The sequence below is a fragment of the Natrix helvetica genome (assembly GCF_964273705.1).
Source record: "Natrix helvetica genome assembly, chromosome: 3".
Classification (NCBI taxonomy): Eukaryota; Metazoa; Chordata; class Lepidosauria; order Squamata; family Natricidae; genus Natrix; species Natrix helvetica.
The window spans coordinates 145,086,391-145,109,151 of NC_138549.1; the positions used below are offsets into that span (position 1 = coordinate 145,086,391).

Consider the following 22,761-nt stretch of genomic DNA (forward strand, 5'->3'; position numbering starts at 1 on the left):
ACGGGCATTCCCTGGGCAACAGTGATGTTACCGGTTTTCAACCCTTTCAACCTGAAGTGCTTCGGTGCTCCCAACATGACTGGAGAAATATTCTTAAGACCAAATTTTTGCTTCTGGAAGAATGTTCCTTCTTTCCAATGACCAATATTAGCAGTAGGAACAACAGCCTGGGACATCGTCATGCTATTTTATTGCTCTTAAAATACTTCTTAGAATAGTTCTGAGAGAGTGAATAATGAGAGACAGGAATTTGTTTCTGAACACAAATTGGCATGGCGTGTTGTGTATTTCCAGCCTTTGAGATGTATTCCACACAGATAAAATAAACTATGACTTCATTAATGTATGAACTCAACTATTTTCCTTTTAAGAGAGTTGTATAAGAATTGGCCGAGAGAGATACATTTTTACTTACCTTGTGATGTCCTCTGTGAGCTGGGCTGGATCTGGTGGATAAAATTTGACTGTGAAGGCAAAATTCCAGGGGCCACCTAAATAAGTGTGTGTGTGATAGAGAGAAGGGCAAAATATTAAGGCATATGTTTAGGTGATGCATCGTTGATTGACTCTCACATACATGGTTTTTATTTCTTTTTTTTGAGTTACATCACATTTCCCTTTACTCTAAATCTCTAAGGAAACTATATAGCACTTTAAAAAGACACACTCCTCAGAATTACTAGAGATCCTTGCTTCCCGGGATCTTAATGGCTGAGGCGAACAGCAGGTATGCTTGCCTTTTAAGGTTTGCAATAAGCAAAAGAGCCTTTGCTCTGCAGAGAGACAGTGACTTTGGTGTTGCCATGGAAACAGGCTCAAATCCTCAAGAGAGCTGCTGTTGGGGAAAGACTTCCAGCAACAACTCTTCAAGACACCGCATCACAAACCTATCCGGTAGCCAGCTATTTTAGAAGAAAAAATAAGTAGGATGTATTTCACCAGCTCTTAAAATCTAAGTAACAAACCTGAGACCCTCTTGCTCACACATATCAGAGACATTATTTGCTTTACCTTTGTGAAGCAAAACTGTGCTTCAGAAAGTTTGTGTGACACAGTTGGGTCTCATGGAGATTGGAGTTGGTAGAAAAGAAATCTTGCCAATAGATTAGACAGAACATCCTTCAGATCTTTTCCATCTCTAAAGGTTACACATGGAATTGCTAGGATACAGAGTGGTACCCATTGGAGATGGATGCACCTTTCATTTCTGGCGAACTGGCAAGAGGAGATGGGGCTGACAAAATTCTGTTTTTTTTAAATGAGATTGCTCTCAATCATCTGTGAAGAATTGATCTCTAAATGCAAAGACAGCAGGATTAGAAAATGAGAGTCAAAGACTCAAAGCGTCTCTCCTCAGGCAGACAAAATCTAGTTTTGTCAGTTATTCCAAATCTACCTGCTAGAAAATCAGTAGTAGAAATTCATGTGAAATACATACAGAGGCCCAGAAACATCTCATTCATTTGAAAAGCCTATAGTAGTATATTTCAATAGCAAGTAAAATCATTGTAGTTTTCTACAGTCTAGAGCAGGGGTGTCAAACTCATGGCCCGCAGGCCAGATGCGTCACGCACTGGCCACCCCCACCCCTGGTTTAGCGAAGGGGGCGGGAGTCATGATACATCACATGATGACAACAACGTGAGACTGAGTTTGTCATCCCTGGTTAGAGAATTTCAAATGAATGTTAATAATAATTTACACAGTGATCTTATTATGCAATGTGCTTTATATTAAGTTCTTGACTATATCTTTTTGAATTTATTTATGATGGCTTCCAGATTGAGAAGTTCTAAATATCCATGTTTTGAACTACTCACTGCAAATCTGTTTCTTTATTTCTTTAGAACAAATTCCTTGTTTGTGTGGACATAAACAAGGCAGCAAAAAGTAAGAGCTATGTGAATTGCATTGACTTCTTTCCAAAGCTTATATAGCAACAGATGCAAAACAACACACACACCCCTTTGACTGATCATGCAGTGAAGAACAGTAATACTTTCAATGCCTTTGTTAGACTTTACAAAGCTGCACAGAACCAGAGAAAGTCTTATAAGGCCCACTATTTCCTTCCCAACTTTTAGTTAATATATAAGATCTCTAGGAGCAGCTATGCTTACAAAACAATGTTTATTATATTAAGTTCTTGACTATATACTTTTGAATGATAGCTTCCAGATTGAGAAGTCTTAAATATCCATGCTTTGAACTACTCACTGCGAATCTGTTTCTTTATTTCTTTAGAAGGATCCAGCCAATTCTGAAAAAAGTATGAGAGCACATTAAGAGGAAATCCTACATAGCCACAACATCTGAAACAGACAAACCACAAACTTTATTTGAACCAGCCCAACATACCTTCTGACTATCTGAATCACAGAACGTGAGTCCAAAATAATCCTTCTCCAACAGGTTGAGGTGCTCACAGACCAGGTCAAAGAGTACTTGACCCCGACCATGTTTCTGTATGGACACAAACAAGGCGGCAAAAATGAAAAGCTCTGTGAATTGTATTAACTTCTTTCCAAAGCTTATATAGCAACAGATGCAAAACAGCCCCACTCCCCTTTGACTGATCATGGAGTGAATAACAGTAATACTTTCTATGTCTTTGTTAGACTTCACAGAGGTGCACAGAACCAGAGAAAGTCTTATAAGGCCCACTATTTCCTTCCAAACGTTTAGTTAACATAAGATATCTAGGAGTAGCTATGCTTATAAAACTATGTTTACTAAAGTATTATATACACATGTACAAACTTGAGCATTTTTAACTTTTAAATGGATTTTTTTTAAAAATCCAAAAGCATAAATACCCTAGTGATCTTCCATTCAAGTGCTAAGCAGGCCTGTCCTTATTTAGCTTCCAAGGCCAAAGTCAAGCAAGCTCAACTGACAGCAGCTAGCCAACCTTGCCATGTCTCAGGTAGCATTTCTACATGAATTACTAGAAAATTCCAAAGATGTAGATTAAATAAGAATAAGAAAGCAGTAATGAAAAGCCACTTCAATAACACTGGCAAGTTGAATTCAAGTGCATCTTTACCTTGTTACAGAGATACATATTCTTTATCTGACATTGATCAAAAATATAGATCTGTAATTCCAAGATTACTTTTCTGTAACTGTCCCACTTGGAAGTCAAATTGACATACTCTGAGGATAGTAACAACGTGAGCCAAAGTTTGATCTACTAATATGATTCTATGTCATGACATGTCAGCATGTAGGCTCTGAGAATGAAAACTAATGGCTACATCATCAAGAACCAAAAGCAATTAACACTTCACAAAAACACTTCCGTTATATGAAGAAATTTCTTATTAACCTGTGGCAACAAAAGGCACTGAATCTATTTAGGCATTTAGACATGAATATATATATTTTTTAAATTAAAAGTCAGTTTAGGAGATCAAATGGCTGTGAACAAGATAAACTGGTAACAAGTAATTGTTTTCCAAGCTTCCTCTTCCCATGAAGTTTGTTATGCTGCCTCATCGTTGGTGTCTATTGTTCCCAAGAGGGTTGAGAGAAGAACATCAAGAGTTTATGCTAAAAGTATGTACTTCCAGCAGAATCATCCAAGGGATAAAGGTCATTCTAGTTGTCCTGCTAAAGCAAGCAGACAATGATATTGGGCAGCTAAGCTATAAGAAATTGCTGAAGGAGGAGGAAGATCACTTTAGTGACAACAGCAGAAGGATAATCTCATAGTGCAATGCAACGATAAATTATTCCTGTGTTTTACCAATAAAATTGCATGGATAGAGGGCATCATGTTACAGAGTAAGATATAGCTTCATTTGAATTACTAATGATGTTTATGATATGGCTAAATATGGCAATATTAATTTTTGATGTGGCCCTGCAGGAAAGAAAGTCTGAAGCTTCAGGGAAAAATGAAACTATATTTAGACTAAATTAATAGCAAAAGGTATAATAAAACAGCTGTAGAACTGACAATGAAGGCACTGAAGTAAATTAAAGGAATCAGCCCTCAAAGGTAGCAATGAAAACTTTGGGAAAGATATTTAGAAGCCACAAATGTCTATATCTACAAAGACCAGGATTGTGCCAGCAATGGTTTTCCCTATGACACTGTATGGAATTGAAAGTTAAATTCTGATAGACTATTGGCACTTTTGAATAAGGTCAGTTTTGAACTTTAATGCTGGAGAAAACTCCTAGCCAAAAAAACAAATTAATGGATCATAGACCAAATCAATCCAGTTTTCTCACCTGAGGCATAAATGACCTAATTCGAATTATGACATTTTGGAGACATTAGGAAGACACTTAGTACTCTTGATACTGGGGCGGGGTGGGGGGATAGAAGGAAAGAGACGAGGATAACTGCATAAATTGAATTAATCTAACAGAGATAATAATCCATCTTGGTAGACATCCTTATTTGGTAATTTTTTATTAAAAAATTATTTTAAAAAAATTATTTGGTAAATCGTGGTAAAGTAAGAATAGCAAAGCTAACCAGACCTCAGCATGTGTTCATTAATGGGTAAATAACAACCGGTTTTCCAAAAATGGTAATTAATTTTATGCATCCTTTCAGGCTCACAACTCCGGCTTTGAAGGTCTTTTAACAATCTATTCCAGGCCATCATTCCACCCACTTCTTTTGCTTAAAGGGAACTTTCATCTCTACAACAATCAGTTCCTCTGCAGTAAGTCAAGCCTCTCTCAGAATCTCACTGTTCAAGATGTCAGCTAAAGAGCCTGACTGCAGAAGCATAGAGATCAAAGGCACAGGGAGGCTCTGATCCTTTTAACTTTCTCCCAGTCCTTCAATGTTTTGTTCTTTATTTATTTGTACAAATTGTACAAAAGCAACCTCCAATCCATATTCAACAGATGCCAATAACTTTTTTAAAAAAATCAACAGAATATGGCACACAAAGACGGTGTTTATAACACTGAACCCTGAAAGTCCCATTTAAACAAGGATATTGTTAGACCTGCAGTTATATTCCTTTTTAGGATCTTTGGCCGGCCACACTCTCTCTTATTTAATTATGCTGTTTCATTAGTGTAGTAATTGGGAGGGGGCATAGAAAGGAGTAGAATTGTGGAATGTGTTGTTGTCATTCCTTTCTAGAAGCCGAAGGTCATCTTTTGTCTCCGCACCTCTGCACCTGACCGGAACCAGCTGGGTGGAGATCCCAGCGTGGCCGAAGAAGATTGGACCATGTGATGGATTTACGGGTGTGGGGATAAGATCATGAACTTTCAACTGGGTGGAATCCCAGGAAGCTTTTAGAATTGGGATTCCACAGTTTGTTGCCAACATGTCTGACTTATTAAATTGGACTCTGATTTAATTCTGCATGACATTTGGAACGCTGACAGATATGCCTATATCTTTACTTGTCAAAGGGCTGTGGTATCTGCAGAGGTGGTATTCAGCCAGTTCGGACTGGTTCACCTGATCCGATAGCGGGAATCGTGGGTGGGCCTACTCACCCCCCCCCGGCTCTATGCCATCCTATTTAGGCACGTTTTTGAGGCCAGGCCAGAGGTGGGTTCCTACTGGTTTGCACCTCTTCAGGTGTACCGGTTCCAAAAATTTGCCGTACTTTTGTGTACCCATTCACGGAGGCATGACCATGCCCCCATACCGGTACTCCCCTGCCCTGAAACCCATTTGCAAGGCACTTCTCAAAGAGAAGGAAGCAAGGGTGCGGCTTCTTCAGAGGACCCGAGGCAAGAGCAGAGTTGAAGTCCTCTCTGAAGCAGCTGGAAAAGGTACGTGTGGGTCGGAGGGAGGGGGAGGAATTCAAACTTCATCCTCCTGGTGCTGTGCGGGGCTTTGGGCAATGTCTGGAGGGAAGGACCCTGGCTCGCTTGTGCTCTCCCTCCTCAAGTGTAGTTTGATTGCAGGAGGACCCATGTTGCCTTTTCAAACCTGTAATCAGTGAAGCTGGGCTGAATTTTTACATAGCCGATCCAGGGAAAGTGTGTGTGCTACAGCATGGCTCTTTGCCTGGCTTCCTGCCTCCTCCTGTGGTCTCCTCAGTGCTCACTTGTGCTCTCCCTCCCCAAGTGTAGTGACTTCCTCCCCAGGCCCCCATCCATTTCTCTCTCTCTCTCTCTCTCTCTCTCTCTCTCTCTCTCTCTCTCTCTCTCTCTCTCTCACTCACTCACTCACACACACACACACACACACACACACACACACACACAGCTGGATAAAACTATATAAAAATCCAGCCCAACTTCACTGATTACAAGTTTGAAAAGGCAATGTGGCTCCACCTGCAATCAAACTACACTTGAGGAGGGAGAGCACAAGTGAGCACTGAGGAGACCACAGGAGGAGGCAGGAAGCCAGGCAAAGAGTCATGCTGTAGCACACATACTTTCCCCGAGCCTCTTACTTTTGGAAGGCTCGGATGAGCTCCCCTCTGGCTTCTCTGGATCTCCTCTCACCGCAGCCTGCCAGCAGGAGGTGGTAGGTGGGCTTTATTGTGTTCCAGGCATTTCCCACCCAGACAGCAGGCTGCATTTGCAATGGTGGAGGTGTTTGAAAAGGCAGCAGGGGAATGGGGGGGATGGCAGAGGAGCTGCTTTCAAGCCACTGGAAAAGATATCCAATCCAACTTTTGTGTGTGTGTGGGTTTGTTTGAGAGTGAGTGAGAGAGGGAAGGGGTAGGAGAGATAGTCCAATCCAACTTCTCTCTGTTTGTGTGTGTTTGAGAGAGGGGGAGGGAGGGAGAAGAAAAAGAAAAAGAAAGAAGGAAACTTCTTTCGCTAAGGAGAAAAACAAATGCTGTCGTTTTAAATCGGAACTGAGCATGCCTGGCTGTGGAATTCTGGGAGTTGAAGTCCACAAGTCTTAATAATTTTAAATTGAAAAGGTGCAGGAAAGAACAAATTGATTTTATGTTTATATGTATTATGGTTTTATGTTTTTGAAGTTTTGGGGTTTGTGCAATATGAGCATTGTGTTTCTAAAAGGCTTATAAATGGAGCCAAACTTTCTCTAGGGTCATTATCTCTATCTGGAAGGCATGTGGAATGAGCCTCAGGCAGTTTCTTTTTTAGCAGAAAGAAGGAAAAACAGAACAGCAATTTAGAGCTAGAAGGCTACTAGGAAGTCATCTAGTCCAACCCCCTGCTGCAGCAGGAAACCTTACATTGTATGGATTATTTTGGTGCCTCTAACAGAGAGAAAATTGCCAGAAAGGAGAAATAGTTTACTAGGAAAAGACTGCCATGCAGAGGAAGGCAGAGATAGTTCTTGACTTATGACTACAATTGAGCCCAAAATTTTGGTTGCTAAGCAACAGCGTTGTTAAGTGAGCTTCACCACATTTTACCCAATCCATGACATCTCCTGGTGAGTGACATCAAGTTGGCCACTCCCACCCGGTCACATGACTGTCAAGACATTCCCACAAAACAGGCCAGACCTACAGAATAGGTTCTAAAAAAATTTGAAACCCACACTGGGCCAGGCACATGCGCAGAAGGCACACATGTGAGCAAAGCACATACGCAGAATGCCAGGTGCATGGGCAGAAGGGGCATGTGCGCCTGCGAACTGATGGTAACAAAAGGTGAAACCCATCACTGGTTGTATGTCCTTATTTAGTACAAGATAGGTGATACTATATCATTGGGGAAGATTCTGGATGGTTGATAAGACAGACTCATCCGAATTTATACAGGGATCGGCCAACTTGGGGATTGAACCAATATAATGAGCAATTTGATCCTCGGAGTATTAACATGACATGATAACAGTATTCCAGTATTTGAGGGTCCAATTTATTTTCCAATGCACATGAGGGTAGGACAAGAAACAATGGTTAGAAACTAATCAAAGCGCAAAGCAACTTGGAATTAAGTAGAAACTTCCTAATAGTGAAGACAATTAACCAGTGGAACAGCTTGCCTTCAGAAATTGTGGGTGCTTCATCCCTGGATGTTGTTAAGAAGAGACTAGACAGTCACTTTATCTGAAGTGGTGTAGGTTCTCCTGCTTGAGCAGGGAGTGGAATAAAAGACTTCCAAGATCCCTTCCAGCTCATTCTATTCTAGCAACATCTTTTCATATATAATTGTTATTAGTTTAAACATTCGAAGATAAAAAAATAATGCAAACTAAAAAAAAGGAAAAAGTAAAAAAAAACCTGAAAAGTGCGGAGAAAAAAAGACGAGAGAAAAATAGAAAAGGGATATACAGTATAAAAAATGACTTCTCCCTTCATTAACACAAGTACAAACAATTCCGAACTAAAGGGAAATCTCTTCTTTCCATCTTCCATCTCTTATCAATAAAAAAATATAAAGCTTCATAATTCAATCTTAATCAGCAAAAGTCTGTTAAGAGCTACCAGAAGTAACAATACATTTTTATCCTAATCAAATACATCAGCTACACAATTCTTTACTTTTAACACAGTAACTTATTACTTTCTCTAAAAATAGAACAGAAAGTTTTTTTCTTCTCTTATCATAAACAAATCTTTAAAGCTTCATTATTCAGGAAAAATCCTGAGCTATCACAAGCAGGGAATTTATTAAAAACCTTAATCTTTAATCACTTCAAAATAGTGACTCATAAATTAATTTATTTTCATTTTCTCTTTGTCTCACCTTAGAAACTCTTTTCCAAGTTTTAACATATATTAGAAATAATAATACATATATTTTAACAGAAAATCTCATATCTTATCTACAAATAAATATGTAAAGCCTGATGATTTTGGTCAGGAAAAGCCCATTAAGAGCTTCTTTCTTTCTTTCTTTCTTTCTTTCTTTCTTTCTTTCTTTCTTTCTTTCTTTCTTCTTTCTTTCTTCTTTCTTTTTTTCCTTCCTTCCTTCCTTTCTCTCTCTCTCTCTCGTTTCTTTTCTCTTTCTTTCTTTCTCTTTCTTTCTTTTCTTTCTCTTCTTCCTCTTTCTATGCGTATAAATGCACACACACACACACACACAAACATCAGAGGTGGGTTCCTCAGTCTGGTTCGCCAGAAGATGTAGTTAAAATCTGGTGTACTGGATAGGACCGGTAGTAATGGTGGCTTGGCCACACCCCCAAACCTGTTCTCCAGTTAGAAGCTTTGTCAGAAGCTTTCTTAAAAAACTTTTTTCCCCCTGCCTGTTTAGGCAAAGGGGAATAAAGCTTTAAAAGTAAGAGAGAGGGGGGGGAGAGAGGGAGGGAGGAAGGAAGGAAAGGAAGGGAAGGGAAAAAGAAAGAAAGAAAAAGAAAGAAAGAAGGAAGGAAACTCATTTTTCAGCTGGGAGATTCAGCAAAGGAGAAAAACAAATGCTGTCACTTTAAATTGGAACTGAGCATGCCTGGCTGTGGAATTCTGGGAGTTGAAGTCCACAAATCTTAAAGCTGCAAACTTTGGAGTCCTGCTTTAAATTGAAAAGCTGCTGGGAAGGAGGTTTGCAAAATGACATTCGGCAGTTATTTGGGGGAGGGGTCCCACAGAGATAAGGGAGAAAGAAAGAAAGAAAGAAAGAAAGAAAGAAAGAAAGAAAGAAAGAAAGAAAGAAAGAAAGAAAGAAAGAAAGAAAGAAAGAAAGAAAAACAGCACAGCAATTTAGGGCTAGAAGGCTACTCAGAGATCATCTAGTCCAACCCCCTGCTGCAGCAGGAAGCCTTACATTTTCTGGATTATTTTGGTGCCTCTTACAGAGAGGAAAATTGCCAGAAAGGACAAGGAGTTTACCAGGACAAGGCTGCCATGCAGAGGAAGGCAGAGATAGTCCTTGACTTATGACTACAATTGACCCCAATATTTTGGTTGCTAAGCAAGAGCGTTGTTAAGTGAGCTTCACCACATTTTACCCAATCCATGACATCTCCTGGTGAGTGACAAGTTGGCCATGCCCACCCATCACATGACCGTCAAGACACGTCCACAAAATAGGCCACACCCACAGAATAGGTAGTAAAAAAAATTGAAACCCACCCCGACACAGGTGTGTGTTTCTGTATGAATGATCAACTAAATAAACATTGTTTGTTTATTTGTTTATTTTCCACATATCTTACCACAAGAAGATTCTGGGCAGCTTACAGTGACTTTATGTTCCTTCTTTTTGCTTTTTAAAATCTTGGTATTTATTTCCTTAAAATATTGTCCCAAAAGCCCATTTCTTTTCATTCTCTCTGTCTTTTTTCAGGCATTCCTTCTTAAATATAGCACATCTCTTTTCTATGTCCGATAAGAAAGTTATCCAAATACTCTTTTTGTTTATTATTTGTATGTCACTTTGGGTTATTAAGAAATCAGTTTGGCTTCATTTCTATGTCCTTTGTAACATCTTTTTACATAGCATTCTTGTGTTTTGTCATTTTTAAATCCACGTCTAGAACAGCCTGATTCTCAATTGTATCTTCTCGCTCCTCTTTTAAATCCTCTTTATGGTAGCAGGCAATATACGTTTCTGAGTTCATTGTCGCCAAATACCCTTGAATTCTTTTAAAGTTAAAATACTTTTCTTCATTCTTTATTGGTAGCTCTCTTCTCCTAATTATAATTTTAGCTCTTTCTTGCTGCCTCTAGTGTCCAGCCTTCAAAGTCTCTCTTATCATACTTTTCTCTAATCCACATTTTTCAACCAGGGAATTTCTTTCACTTAAGATTCAAAACTGCATATATTTTTAATAGGTTTTTAAACAGTCCACAAAAAGAATTCTTATAATTAGTTGTAAAATCTTATTCCAATATATGGCCCCTTGCTCCATTTAAAACTTTCCAAAATTAAGATTCTAATCACCCTTTTGCTGTTTATTTCTGAGTAAAAAGTTGTTAAATTCTTAAACTTGTATGAAACTTTTTAAACTATGAATTGAAAGAGAATCACCAGTTTGATAAAACGCTTTGTTCTGGAGGTTTTTAATTTTTAAAAGGCAAGTTAACAGGCCATTTCTAGAAGTGATTAAGAAAGGAAGTGGGCAAACCAAGTATCCATATGCAAACCACAGCTTGGCCAAAGCTGACTTTTCTTAGCTCCCAGAGCTATAAAGCCCATCAGAAACTATTGTTTTACCATTCCCTCATGAGTAGCATCTTTATGGAGCACTTGTGGCTGATCCCTTTTATCCTGGGAGGACTTTTGAGGCTCTGATCCATTTGCTGGCTCCTCATCCTGCCACAATCACTGACTCTACAAAAAACAAAGCTTCTTCAGTCTCTAATCGTTTTCCCAGAAGTCAAATATTGGCAAGATCTTAAACTCAAAAAAAAAAAAATGCCTGTAAAACTCTAATGTACCATGTTTAGGCAACCCAACTCTTTAATAGGCAGATTGTAATGGAGATTTTTAAAAGGCCGGATCCTGAAGATGAAACTCAAATACTTTGGCCACCTAATGAGAAGGAAGAACTCCCTGGAGAAGAGCCTAATGCTGGGAAAGACTGAGGGCAAAAGAAGAACGGGACGACAGAGAATGAGGTGGCTAGATGGAGGCACCAAAGCAGCAGGCATGATCTTAAGTGGACTCCAGAGGATGGTAGAGGACAGGAAGGCCTGGAGGAACGTTGTCCATGGGGTTGCTATGGGTCGGATATGACTTCGCAACTAACAACAACAATGGAGATTTTATACCTTCTGCTTTTGTAAAAAGAAGTAGGCTGTCCTTTGAAGCAAGGCAGTGATTCCATACATTACATGAGAATGCATTAAAACTAACATCAGTAGAACTAGAAATAAAAAAAACTATTTCTCATTCCTACAAACCTATCAACTGAAAAAGCTTAGTCAACTGCTTGAAGGTTTCTGGTTATGGGCCTCCACACAGTCAATTGCAACAGGGAATAGTTTCACGTGGCAGCTGCCACTATGAGATTAAGCAGTTTCTCCCACCCCCACATAGATACTGGTTTCCACAAGTATAGAAAAACAGGCTAACTTACAGTTCAAGGTATAATATATACATGCTCATGCCCACAGCCAAGTTTAGTTTTTTCCTATCATTTATTTATTTATTTATTCATTCATTCTTTCTTTCTTTCTTTCAATGGGGAACCTGCAATATTTCTGCTTCACTTTCACATGCCCTGCACTGAATTAAGCAAGAAAAAAGGTGCAATTTGCACTAAAGAAGGCTCCTAAAAGAATGCCTGGTTAGCACTGTTTTATATGGAAGAATGTGCACAAATGTAAAAAAAAATAATTATCCTGATTTTAGGAATACAAAGAAGATGGCAACTTTGGTAGTAGCATGAGGAATAAAATCAGACAGATTCCCTTACTTAAGCGACTGTGCCCTGTAGAATAGGGTAGCTTGAGCTCATGACTTCCAGTGATGTTGCACAACTTACAAAGTAAACTATCCTAACCTTTTTTTCTGGTCCGTTGTCCCAATTCTACCTTGCCTTCACTCTACTTCTTCCTACTTTATGTCTTAGTGCAGGGGTACCAAACTCGTATCGTCACGATGGTGTCACATGACGTATTGTGACTTCCCCCCCTTCGCTAAACCGGGTATGGACATGGCCAGCATGTGACACATCTGGCCTGTGGGCTGTGAGTTTAACAGCCCTGTCTTAGCGCATTATGGTATTCTACATCTCTGAAAGGCATCTTTCCAGGGTGTCTCAAAAGCTGCATTTCTGAATAAGGTCATTACCGTATTTTTGGAGTATAAGACACACTGGAGTATAAGAAGCACCAAGGTTTTGATGAGGCAAATAAAAAAAATATTTTTTTGCACTCTGCAAACCTCCCAAAAACGGCCCGTTTTTTGTGAAAATGGGCCCGTTTTTCCCCCCAAAAAAGGCATGAATAGCCTTTAGTGGGCTTGCAGAGTGGTCCTGGGGGAGGTGGAATGACCAAAAACAAGCAAAAAATGGCTCGTGTTTTGCAAAAACGGGCCCGTTTTTCATTAAAAAAGGGGTGCACAGATAGCCTTTAGGAAGCTCCTGAGGGCTGGGGGGGGGGTAAAATTGAGCAAAAATGGGCCATTGTTTGGTCATTTCTGCCCTCCCAAGCCCCCGGAGCTCTCTAAAAGCTTCCTACAAGCTATGCACAGCCATTTTGGTGAAGAGGGCAGGGTTTTGGGAGGCAAAGAATACTGTATTCAGTGTATAAGATGCACCCAGATTTTCAGCCTCTTTTTTGAGGGAAAGGGGTGCATCTTATACTCTGAAAAATACAGTAATTAATACATTTATCAAGACCTAATAATTTCACTGAAAGGAAGGGAAATTCTGCATATATTCTGTATTTAAACTTGATGCGGAAACTACTTAATTGAAGAAAGCCATATCAATGTTTATACAGTTAATGCCACAATAAACTCAGTGACACATTTCTGTAATTTCAAGCATCTACCCATCTTCTTTCACACAGAGAACCTTTCAATCTGGTTTCTACTTCCATGCTACTTACATCTCCAGTCTGAAGCACCTGAACTCTTGAAATGTCATGGTTTGGTATCCCAACAGCAGTATTAAATAGACATCTAGAGCAATTGGGAGTTAGGCGGTATATACATTTAAGAAATTATTAATAATTCATAGGTAATATAATTATTTTTCTGCCTTACCTGTTTATAGATTTACTAAGCAAACACACAAAACCACACCATAGAATCTTTCCGTTCCAATTAGAGATGTACTGATTCAAAGACTCCCAACTCTGTTATTAAAAGCAGCTTCCAACACAATGTATATCAGATTTTATCATCTCATGTATTAGTTTGGCCTTTCCTATTCATAGCACATACTGGTGCATGGATTTTAACTCAAGAATTTTTAAGTCACTGGTCACACTAACTGGGGAATTCTAGCAATGCATACAAGTTATCCTTGTTGAGAAAGGTTGTACAAGAACTCATTGCAAAATACGGAGCCTGAAAGTTCCCCTCTTCCTTTCTAATCATCTATCCATGTTTATCTGAAAAATTGCAACAAGAAAAGTCTCCAACTACTGACAACCTTTATATTTGAGCTGTGCAATTCTTGTACATATTTATACTGCTCTTCAAGAATTACTAAGAGAATCATATAATCTTAATCTATAGCTACAGAAAGCAAGATTTTTCTTTATCAAGATTTATTGAAAAAGAATAATGCTAAAAAATATCAGCAACTGGGAAGGAGAGGAGATTGCTCATTTTACATTTTGTGCATAATAGCCGCAACTCAATATAGGAGTAACTCCCCTAATAGGAAAATTTCTCTGTGACTTCAAATGTTTTAATGCCATTAATAGCTTACAAGTAATCATTCCTTCAGGAAGGGTCTTGGACAACTCGCCATGGCCAACTCAACACACCCAACTTGCCATGGCCAACTTGGCAAATGACCGCTTGCCACAGCCAACTCATTGCAGGACAATTTGCCACGGGACAATTCAACACTGTATTAACCATTTCATGCAGTTACTTTATTATTGCTGATCACGTTTTCATAAAAATTATTGTAACTCTTGTATTTCTGGATTTACTTTATATTATTATTATTATTATTATTATTATTATTATTATTATTATTATTATTATTATTATTACTATTACTATTACTATTACTATTACTATTATTGCATCAACAGAATTGTATCACAGCGGCCAGTTGTTTCACTGGATTTGGCATTAATTACTAGTCGGGCCCCACCCAGGGGCTATAGGACGTCGTAACGTATTTTCGTAATATGTGTGCGGATTCAAGCAGTGCAGCTTTTTGCATTTGACTGATGGTGATTTTGTCAATTTTTAACTGTTTTAAATGTAATTCCAGTGCTTTTGGAATAGCACCCAGTGTGCCGATTACCACTGGAATTACCACTGCTGAGTTTTTCAGGCTTATGTTCCCACCAGTTTGTTGCTGTTTTAATATTATAATTTTTGCACAAATTCCAGTGGATCATTTGTGCCACTGAATTGTGCCTCATTTTATAGTCAGTCTGCGTGATTTTTTAACTACTACTACTACTACTACTACTACTACTACTACTACTACTACTACTATTATTATTATTATTATTATTATTATTATTATTATTATTATTATTATTATTATTATTATTATTATTATTATACATGGTTCCACTATAATTAATTTAACTTTTATATTTGTCCCACAGTGAGTAGTCCCACAGTTGGCCAAGATGAGTTGGCTGCAATGAGCTGGCCATTCCATTCAAGTTGTCCCATTCCATTCAAGAAACTGCAGTGAGGATTGGAAGAAACTTCTAAAAATAGGAATAAAACTGCTTCACACTGTTGTGGATTCTCTGGACAATCAGGAATATGTATGTTCTCCCTCATATCCTTTCCCTGAATTACAGATTGTGAACTATCCATTTTTAAAAGAAGTGAGAAAAGACCAACTTTCCAATGTATGGCATTTTATACTCTTTCCTGCAACAGAGGGTAAGTATCAAGAATTTTCAAATATTTGCCCCTTTTTTTCTTCACCATCTAAGAAATACATATTGCCCATTCACCATATAGGAAACAACTATTCTAATATCTATGGAAATATGAACCACTACCTGGCGATCTTTTATTCTGTAGAAAATTGGATTTATCTATAGATAACAAAGGGAGGGTTAGTCACGCCAAACAAGCTTTGTAAATTTTTATAAATATTAAAACATCTTCTTCACTTGATAATACTCAATCTTCTTGACTGAATGCTGCAAGTACTCTTTCTCTTCTTTAGGGATTTCTTTAAAAATAACAGTTATACAAGCACACACACTTATTGCCTACGCGTCATTCTCTCAAACTATACAAATAGCAGACTGCCTACACTTAAAAATGTATTAGTCACTCACATCTGCTTTCTATGTGCATCCATACACTGAGTTAAGCATGCAGATGAAGATGGGTCTTTAGCAAAGTTGAAAGTATTATCTGTTTTAATAGGCCAATCTAGGACTATTTTTAAAAAAATCTTCTTGATTTTGGCAGGTATGCTTTCCGCAGAGCTACTCCATTTTTATATACTGTTTAGTAAGGAATCCAAATAAACATATGGGTGAAATAAAAAAGTCAAGTGATACAGCCCCCCCCCCCATGCTTACCTCCACTTCACATTCATAGTCTGAGGCATCTAGAAGCGTCACTTTGCAGATGGCACTCTTGAACTTTTTTGTGATTTTCTGAGGCGATTTCTGGGCCTTGCTGGGGGTAGTCTTCTCAGATAACCCATCTGCTTCACTGTAGTCCTTTTCATCCATGTCCACAGCCTAAAAATTAAAGACAGAATCAAAGAATGTAAGTGGTATAAGGCAACAAGATAACTGTCTAGTGTAATTTCCTGTTCAGCGCAAGAATCAGCTACTACATCACCACAGTGTAAGTGCTATGCATTTTTATGTACCCTTCCTTTACAACACTTCTGGTTTTGCTCATTCATTCTATTCACTAAACTAGGTTGACATCTTATTTGAAAAGCTTTCTCACTAACTATCCAACTGCCATTACTTGGAAGATAGACCACACTCTCCTCATAAAACACTGAAGATACACTAGGATCGTAGTCTTTGTGGTTTGTCCATATAATGAAATGTATGGTGTGCCTTCTTCTGTTCTCTAACTTTACAGTAGAACTACCAGCAACTGATACCACTTACATTGACTGAATTATACTCAGTTATAAAATGACTCCATTACATTACATATAAAATATTTGTCAGAAGATAACATTCCAACTAGTTGGTAGGAAAAAGCTCATGGTTGAAGCCCTGACACGAAGGACAAGTCTTATTTGAAATCTCTGCTGTGTTGAGTTTCTATAGCATGTCATTGGCTCTTATGGCCAGGACTTATGATGTATTTACATTTCATTCTTATTTTTCATTCAGATCATAATGCTTTATGAAAAACGGTACCATTTTCTGCTGGGGAAACAAAAAAAGGACTCAAACGTTTTAGTCAGAAGTACAGCCAGCCTTCAACTTACAACCATTCATTTAGGGACTGCTTGAAATTATAACAGCAGTGGTGGGATTCAAACATCTTTACTACCCATTTGGTGGCTGTGGCTTTGTGGGCATGTTATGGCTTTGTGGGCATGACACGGGAAGGATACTGTAAAATCCCCATTCCCTCCCCACCCCACTAATCTGCTTTCCAGCTCCGTACTCCTGTTCGGGGAAACAAAAGAAGATCAGCTGGAAGGCAGCAGGACGGGGCCAGCCTATTTGCCGGTTCTCCGAACTACTCAAAATTTTCACTACCATTTCTCCAGAACCTGTCAGAACTGGCTGATCACCACCTCTGTATAACAGTACTGAAAAAAGGGAACTGGTTTTCACACTTATTGTTGAGTCCTCGAGGCTAGGATGCCATTGACTATCACTGCCAGCCCCTGATTGGTTGAGACGCGAGCAGCCAGCTGGCGGGAGAATGCAGCCATTCTATTGGTTCAGCGTCTGACAGCTCTAGTATAAAAAGGTCTGTCAGCTGTCAATAGTTGCTATTTTCCGGGTCGAGGTTTGCCTTACATTTTGCCGTGTTATACTGTTAATAAAGGTTGTGTTAGCTTCAACCTGCCTTGCCTCAGTTCCTGTCTGCCTCGTTCTCCCTACAGAACACTGGCGACGAGGATGGGATCAGGACTGAGGTAAAGGAAAAGTGAAGTCACTAATAAGAGCTGCCTCAAGTCACAGGCGACGAGAAGTCGCTCCAAGGCTAATTCCTCAAGTTCCGTCCTTCTAAGGATGGCTAATCTACTGGCATTCACGGCATTCAGTCCGGCCACTGAAACAAGGGACGCCTGCCTCAAGCGGTTTGAGTGATTCCTGGAGGCAAGCGACTTCACCGGTTTGTCCAGTGGCCGTAAAAGATAATATTTTCTCAGTGCATGTGGCCATGAGATGTTTGGAACAGCCAGGGCTTAAGCAGCCCTTCAATCTGTCCATTCGATGTCTTGGGAGACTCTTTTGGAGAAACTTAAAAAATCATTACTCTCCAACTCCCTCGCGCATAGCCAGACGTTATGCGTTTAGGCAGAGGACCCAGAGAGAAGGGGAATCTGTGAGCGATTACATGGCTTCCCTCAGAACAGCGGCCCTGCACTGTGACTTTCCTGTGCTGGATGATGCCCTGTTAGAACAGCTGGTCTGTGGTATCAAAGACCTCAGACTTCAGCGATGCTTGCTGGCACAAAAAGAGCTGAGCCTTCAGGCAGCCATGGATGAAGCCACGGCATATGAAATGTTGGGCAAATTGACCGCAGAAATTCAGACATTTCTGCCACCGGCCACCCATGCCAGAAGGGACCATGCTGACCATTATGAAGAAAATGATGATGAAGACTTCTCGGACGAGGAAGAAGAATTAGCCGCCTCAAACTGGCCACCAGGAAAAAACAGACTCAGGCTGATTTTTACCTCAGGCAGGTTGTCTGAGTTGTGACGGGAACCATGCAAGGTCACTCTGCAGGTTCAAAGGCGCAATATGCCGTCGGTGTGACAGGAAAGGACATTTAGCCCAGGTCTGCAGAGTGCCCATGCCAATCGCTGACCCACCTCCGGAGCTCGCCTTGTCTAGACAATTCATAAAGAGACTTCCCAAACACCGCGAAGACTGCTTTGCTATCAAAGGTGACCAGCAGCACCCTGATTGGGCTATCAGCTATGCGTCCCTGACTAAGCCTACCCATAAGATATACCTGACTGTGCGCATAGAGGGAGAGCCCTGCAAAATGGAAGTGGACACTGGCTCTTCCAAATCTCTGGTCTCTTGGACTACTATCAAATGGATAGGGCCCAGCCTGACCAAAGCTCAACTCAGGCAGGGCCCACTTTGCCTCAGAGACTATCAAGGACAGCCAATACCCACTGTGGGTTGCGGCACATTCACCATAGCCAGCAATAACTTCCAGGGGTCTCTTCCTCTCATCATTGTAGATGGCCATCTGCCCAGCCTCCTGGAGCTTGACTGGTTCTCCACATTGGGGCTCAACGTCTCTGGCATCTACTCCATTGTTCCAGATTCCTTTGCTGCACTGGCCAGCAAGTTTGCAGACGTATTTGACAACAAGCTTGGTAAATATAATGGGACCCCCATTTCTTTTAACTTGGACCCCCAGGTGGCACCAATATGTCTAAAACCCAGGAGAGTGTCTTTTGCTCTTCGGCCCAAAGTAGATTTAGAGCTAGATAAATTAATAGCACAAGGAGTGCTCAAAGCAGTAGACCACTCCCCCTGGGAGACCCCCATAGTAATACCTATTTAGCAGGATGGTAGTATTAGAATTTGCAGGGATTTTAAATGCACCATTAATGAAGGGTTGCAAGCCAACCCTTACCCAGTGCCAGTGGTTCAACATCTGCTCCATTCCTTGGGCCAGGAAAACATTTTTGCCAAGTTAGACTTGGCACAAGCATACCAGCAGCCCCTGGTGAACGAAGCCACTGCCATGGCTCAAACCATTGTCACGCACTGGGGAGCTTTCAAATGTAAAAGCTTACAATTTGGGGTCAGTGTAGCCCCAGGTATTTTCCAGAGCCTAATGGAGCAGATGCTCCAGGGGCTACCAGAGGTGGTATCCTATTTCGACGACTTGCTTATATCCGCTTTGGATCAAGCTGAGCTCGTCGATAAATTAAAAGTAATCCTGACCCATTTCCGCCAAGCGGAGCTGAAACTCAAACAAGAAAAGTGTAGGATAGGGGTACCCAGTGAAGAATTTTTGGGGTATCTAGTTGATTCCAAAGACATCCACCCTACCCCGTCCAAGGTAGAAGCAATTAAGAAAGCCCCAGCGCCCTCCTTTAAGGCTGAACTGCAAACCTTTCTGGGGCTGCTTAATTTTTACTCCATTTTTTTACCCCATAAGATATCTTTGGCAGAGCCTCTTCATAGGCTCCTGGACTCCAAGACGCCCTGGCATTGGGGGGGTCTAAGGAAGCCCAGCCCTTAGGGCAGTTAAGGATGTCCCTACATCCAAATCTTTATTAGTGCAATACAGTGATCGCCTCCCATTAACTTTGGCATGCGATGCATCGCCTTATGGCATTGGGGCCATTCTGAGTCACATTCTGCCTAATGGCTCAGAAGCCCCAATTGCCTATTATTCATGCATGCTCTCAGCAGCTGAAAGAAATGACAGTCAGTTGGATAAGGAGGCCCTAACTGCTGTAGGGGGGTAAAGCGGTTTCACAATGATATTTATGGTCATTTTTTTCACTTAGTGACCAACCATAAACTCCTCTTGGGTCTTCTGGCGGGGGATCGCCAGACTCCTCAGATTTTGTCTCCAAGAATGTCCAGATGGACAGTCTTTCTAGCGGTGTATAATTATCAGCTACAATATAGACCAGGAAAAAACTTGGGGCACACTGATGCCCTCAGTCGCTGCCCTCGACCAGCTCCTGTTTTGGACCCTGCTCCTACAGTTTTGGTCCTCTTAATTGAAGAGTTGGCCATGCCAGTATCCACCCAGGATATTGCCAGGCTCTCTGCCACAGACCCCATAATGGCCCAAGTTTTGGACTGGGTGAGCAGGGGGTGGCCACAGGGGCCAGTAGATCCTGAGTTTCACCCCTATTATATATGGAAGCATGAGCTGTCCGTCCTTAACGGGCGCCTGTTATGGGGCAATAGAATGGTAGCTCCCCCAAAGCTTAGGTTACCAATTTTAAGTTGCCTGCACCCTGCTCACCCGGGCATTGTGCGCATGAAGGCTTTGGGCCGAAGCTACGTGTGGTGGCCCAAGATTGACCAGGAAATAGAAAACTGGATGGCCACCTGCCAGCACTACCAGCAATCTGGCTCCCCCTTCTGTGCCCATCAGGGAATGGGACATGCCCCTGGCTCCATGGGCACGAGTCCATTTGGATTTCGCCGGCTTGTTCTTAGGGCAGAACTTCTTGGTCCTCCTAGATGCCTACTCGAAGTGGGTGGAGCTGGTCATCCACCACTTCGGAGGCCATAATTAGGGTGCTGGGGAGGCTATTCGTGACCCAGGTTGTGTTAGCTTCAACCTGCCTTGCCTCAGTTCCTGCCTGCCTCGTTCTCCCTACAGAACACTTATGACTGTTGCTGCATCCCCATGATCATGTGATCAAAATTTGGGCACTGGCAATTGGCACAAGTGATCACCATTTGTAACCTTCCCAGCTGGCTTCCAACAAGCAAAGTTAATGGGGGAAGCCAGATTTGCTTAACAACCACATGATTCACTTAAAAACAGCAGTGATTCACTTAACTGTGGCAAAAAAAAGTTGTAAAATGAGGAAAAACTCATTTAACCATGAGTTACAAATTTGGGGCTCAGCTGTGGTCGTAAGTCAAGAGCTACCTTTATATTTACTCAGAACGTTTCTATCAAGCAGGCTTGGGCTTGATTAGTACTTTGGCTGGAAGACCACCAGGAAATGCCAGGACTGGAAAACTGAAAAACATTTTCTATATGAATGCAATGGCGGAGGGGGTATATGCACTTATACACAAAACTGCATTAGGCTTGCTTTATGTGTACAGATTATGCCATTCAGCTCTGTGTAGCACAATTGATTCCTGATCCTCCTAGCATATTCAGTGCTGCAATTTTGACTAATTTAGTTCTATGCTGCCAATCAACAATTTTATACTGAATGATACCATAGGTGAAAATAAAAGAAAAAAATGTCTCTCGAGTGAAAATGCAAGAATTCTGAAAAGCAAATTTGTTAAGATTCAGCACCAGACCATTGCAAAATGCTGACAGCTGGGTGCTATGATGTGTTTTATAGAAAAGAGAAAGTTTTGCTTTCAGTCTATTATACACTGCACCAAGCTAGCATCATATTTAACCACTGCATGGGCTTTCAATATAAAAAACAGTAGATGCATACCATATGATAGTGGCCTGTGAAAAGCATTTATATTTCAGGAAATATCTGTACGCTGTACCTAGAAAGGTTCCCACTGATGATACTTTCAACTTCAATCTGTACTCAGCAACCAGATCAGTGCTGGCCCTTTTGCAATTGTAGTTCCTCACACAATAGAGATAAGCCTGATATAGAAAACCCTGAGGAAAAACCAGGGAGTGAATGAGGTTTGGTTTTAGCCTTGTAATATTTCTTTTTTGACAGAATTACCTGGAGAGAGATGCTTACACATTGTTGCTACTTCCTTCTTGCTATGCTCTCTGCCTTGTACAATACAAACGCTATTCTTAACATTCATTTGGCACTTCTTATAAAATAGCTGTTCTGAATCAATGCACATAAGAACCTCTCCAGATACAACCGTAATTTTTTTTTAAAATTCTCTTAGGTTGACCTTACACTTGACATTTTTATTTCCTGAGGGAAACATTTCAGATGGGAAATGGCATAATACTCTGTAGTCACAACAATGGCAAGATAAATGGCATAAGCCAGGACAATTGGTATCTGTTTGACTAATAGGTGTTACTCATTGTAAGAAATAAGAAGCTATTTGAACATTTTCTTCAATGCCAGATGGGATTCTGCAACAACGAACATTTTGTAACAAACAGAAGTTTTGGGGAGGATAACAATGTGTATCATTCTTGTTCGCCATCTTTAACTCAGTAGTGAAACTGATTTGGTGAAAAAGAGAAATGTAATTATGTATTACACTCAGCCTCTGGTATGTCACAGCAGCGGCCCTCAACTTTTTGGGTACCAAAGACCGATTCCATAGAGAGAGTTTTTTCCATGGACCGGAGAGGGCATGGTTTTGTGTGCTGTCTGCATCCCGAGGATGGGGCTTCACTTATTTGTGCGGCCCAGTTTCTGGCATGCCGCAGATCTGTGCCAGTTCCCGGGCAGGGAGTTGGGGACCCTTGTGTTACAGAGCTATATGGAGTAAGTT

General features: G+C 40.6%; 1 protein-coding gene across 10 annotated transcripts in view; it reads right to left on the bottom strand.

The window, feature by feature from the left end:
- Window positions 1-22,761, bottom strand: part of EPB41L1 (erythrocyte membrane protein band 4.1 like 1) — a 212,276-nt gene that overhangs the window by 42,070 nt on the left and 147,445 nt on the right. For all 10 annotated transcript variants that reach the window (XM_081947589.1, XM_081947588.1, XM_081947582.1 and 7 more), the window contains 4 exons: window positions 16,008-16,172; window positions 2,359-2,463; window positions 2,218-2,260; window positions 416-491 (listed from right to left, as the gene is read on the bottom strand). In XM_081947589.1, the coding sequence (XP_081803715.1) occupies window positions 416-491; window positions 2,218-2,260; window positions 2,359-2,463; window positions 16,008-16,172 (389 nt within the window). The remainder of the gene's footprint in view (window positions 1-415; window positions 492-2,217; window positions 2,261-2,358; window positions 2,464-16,007; window positions 16,173-22,761) is intronic.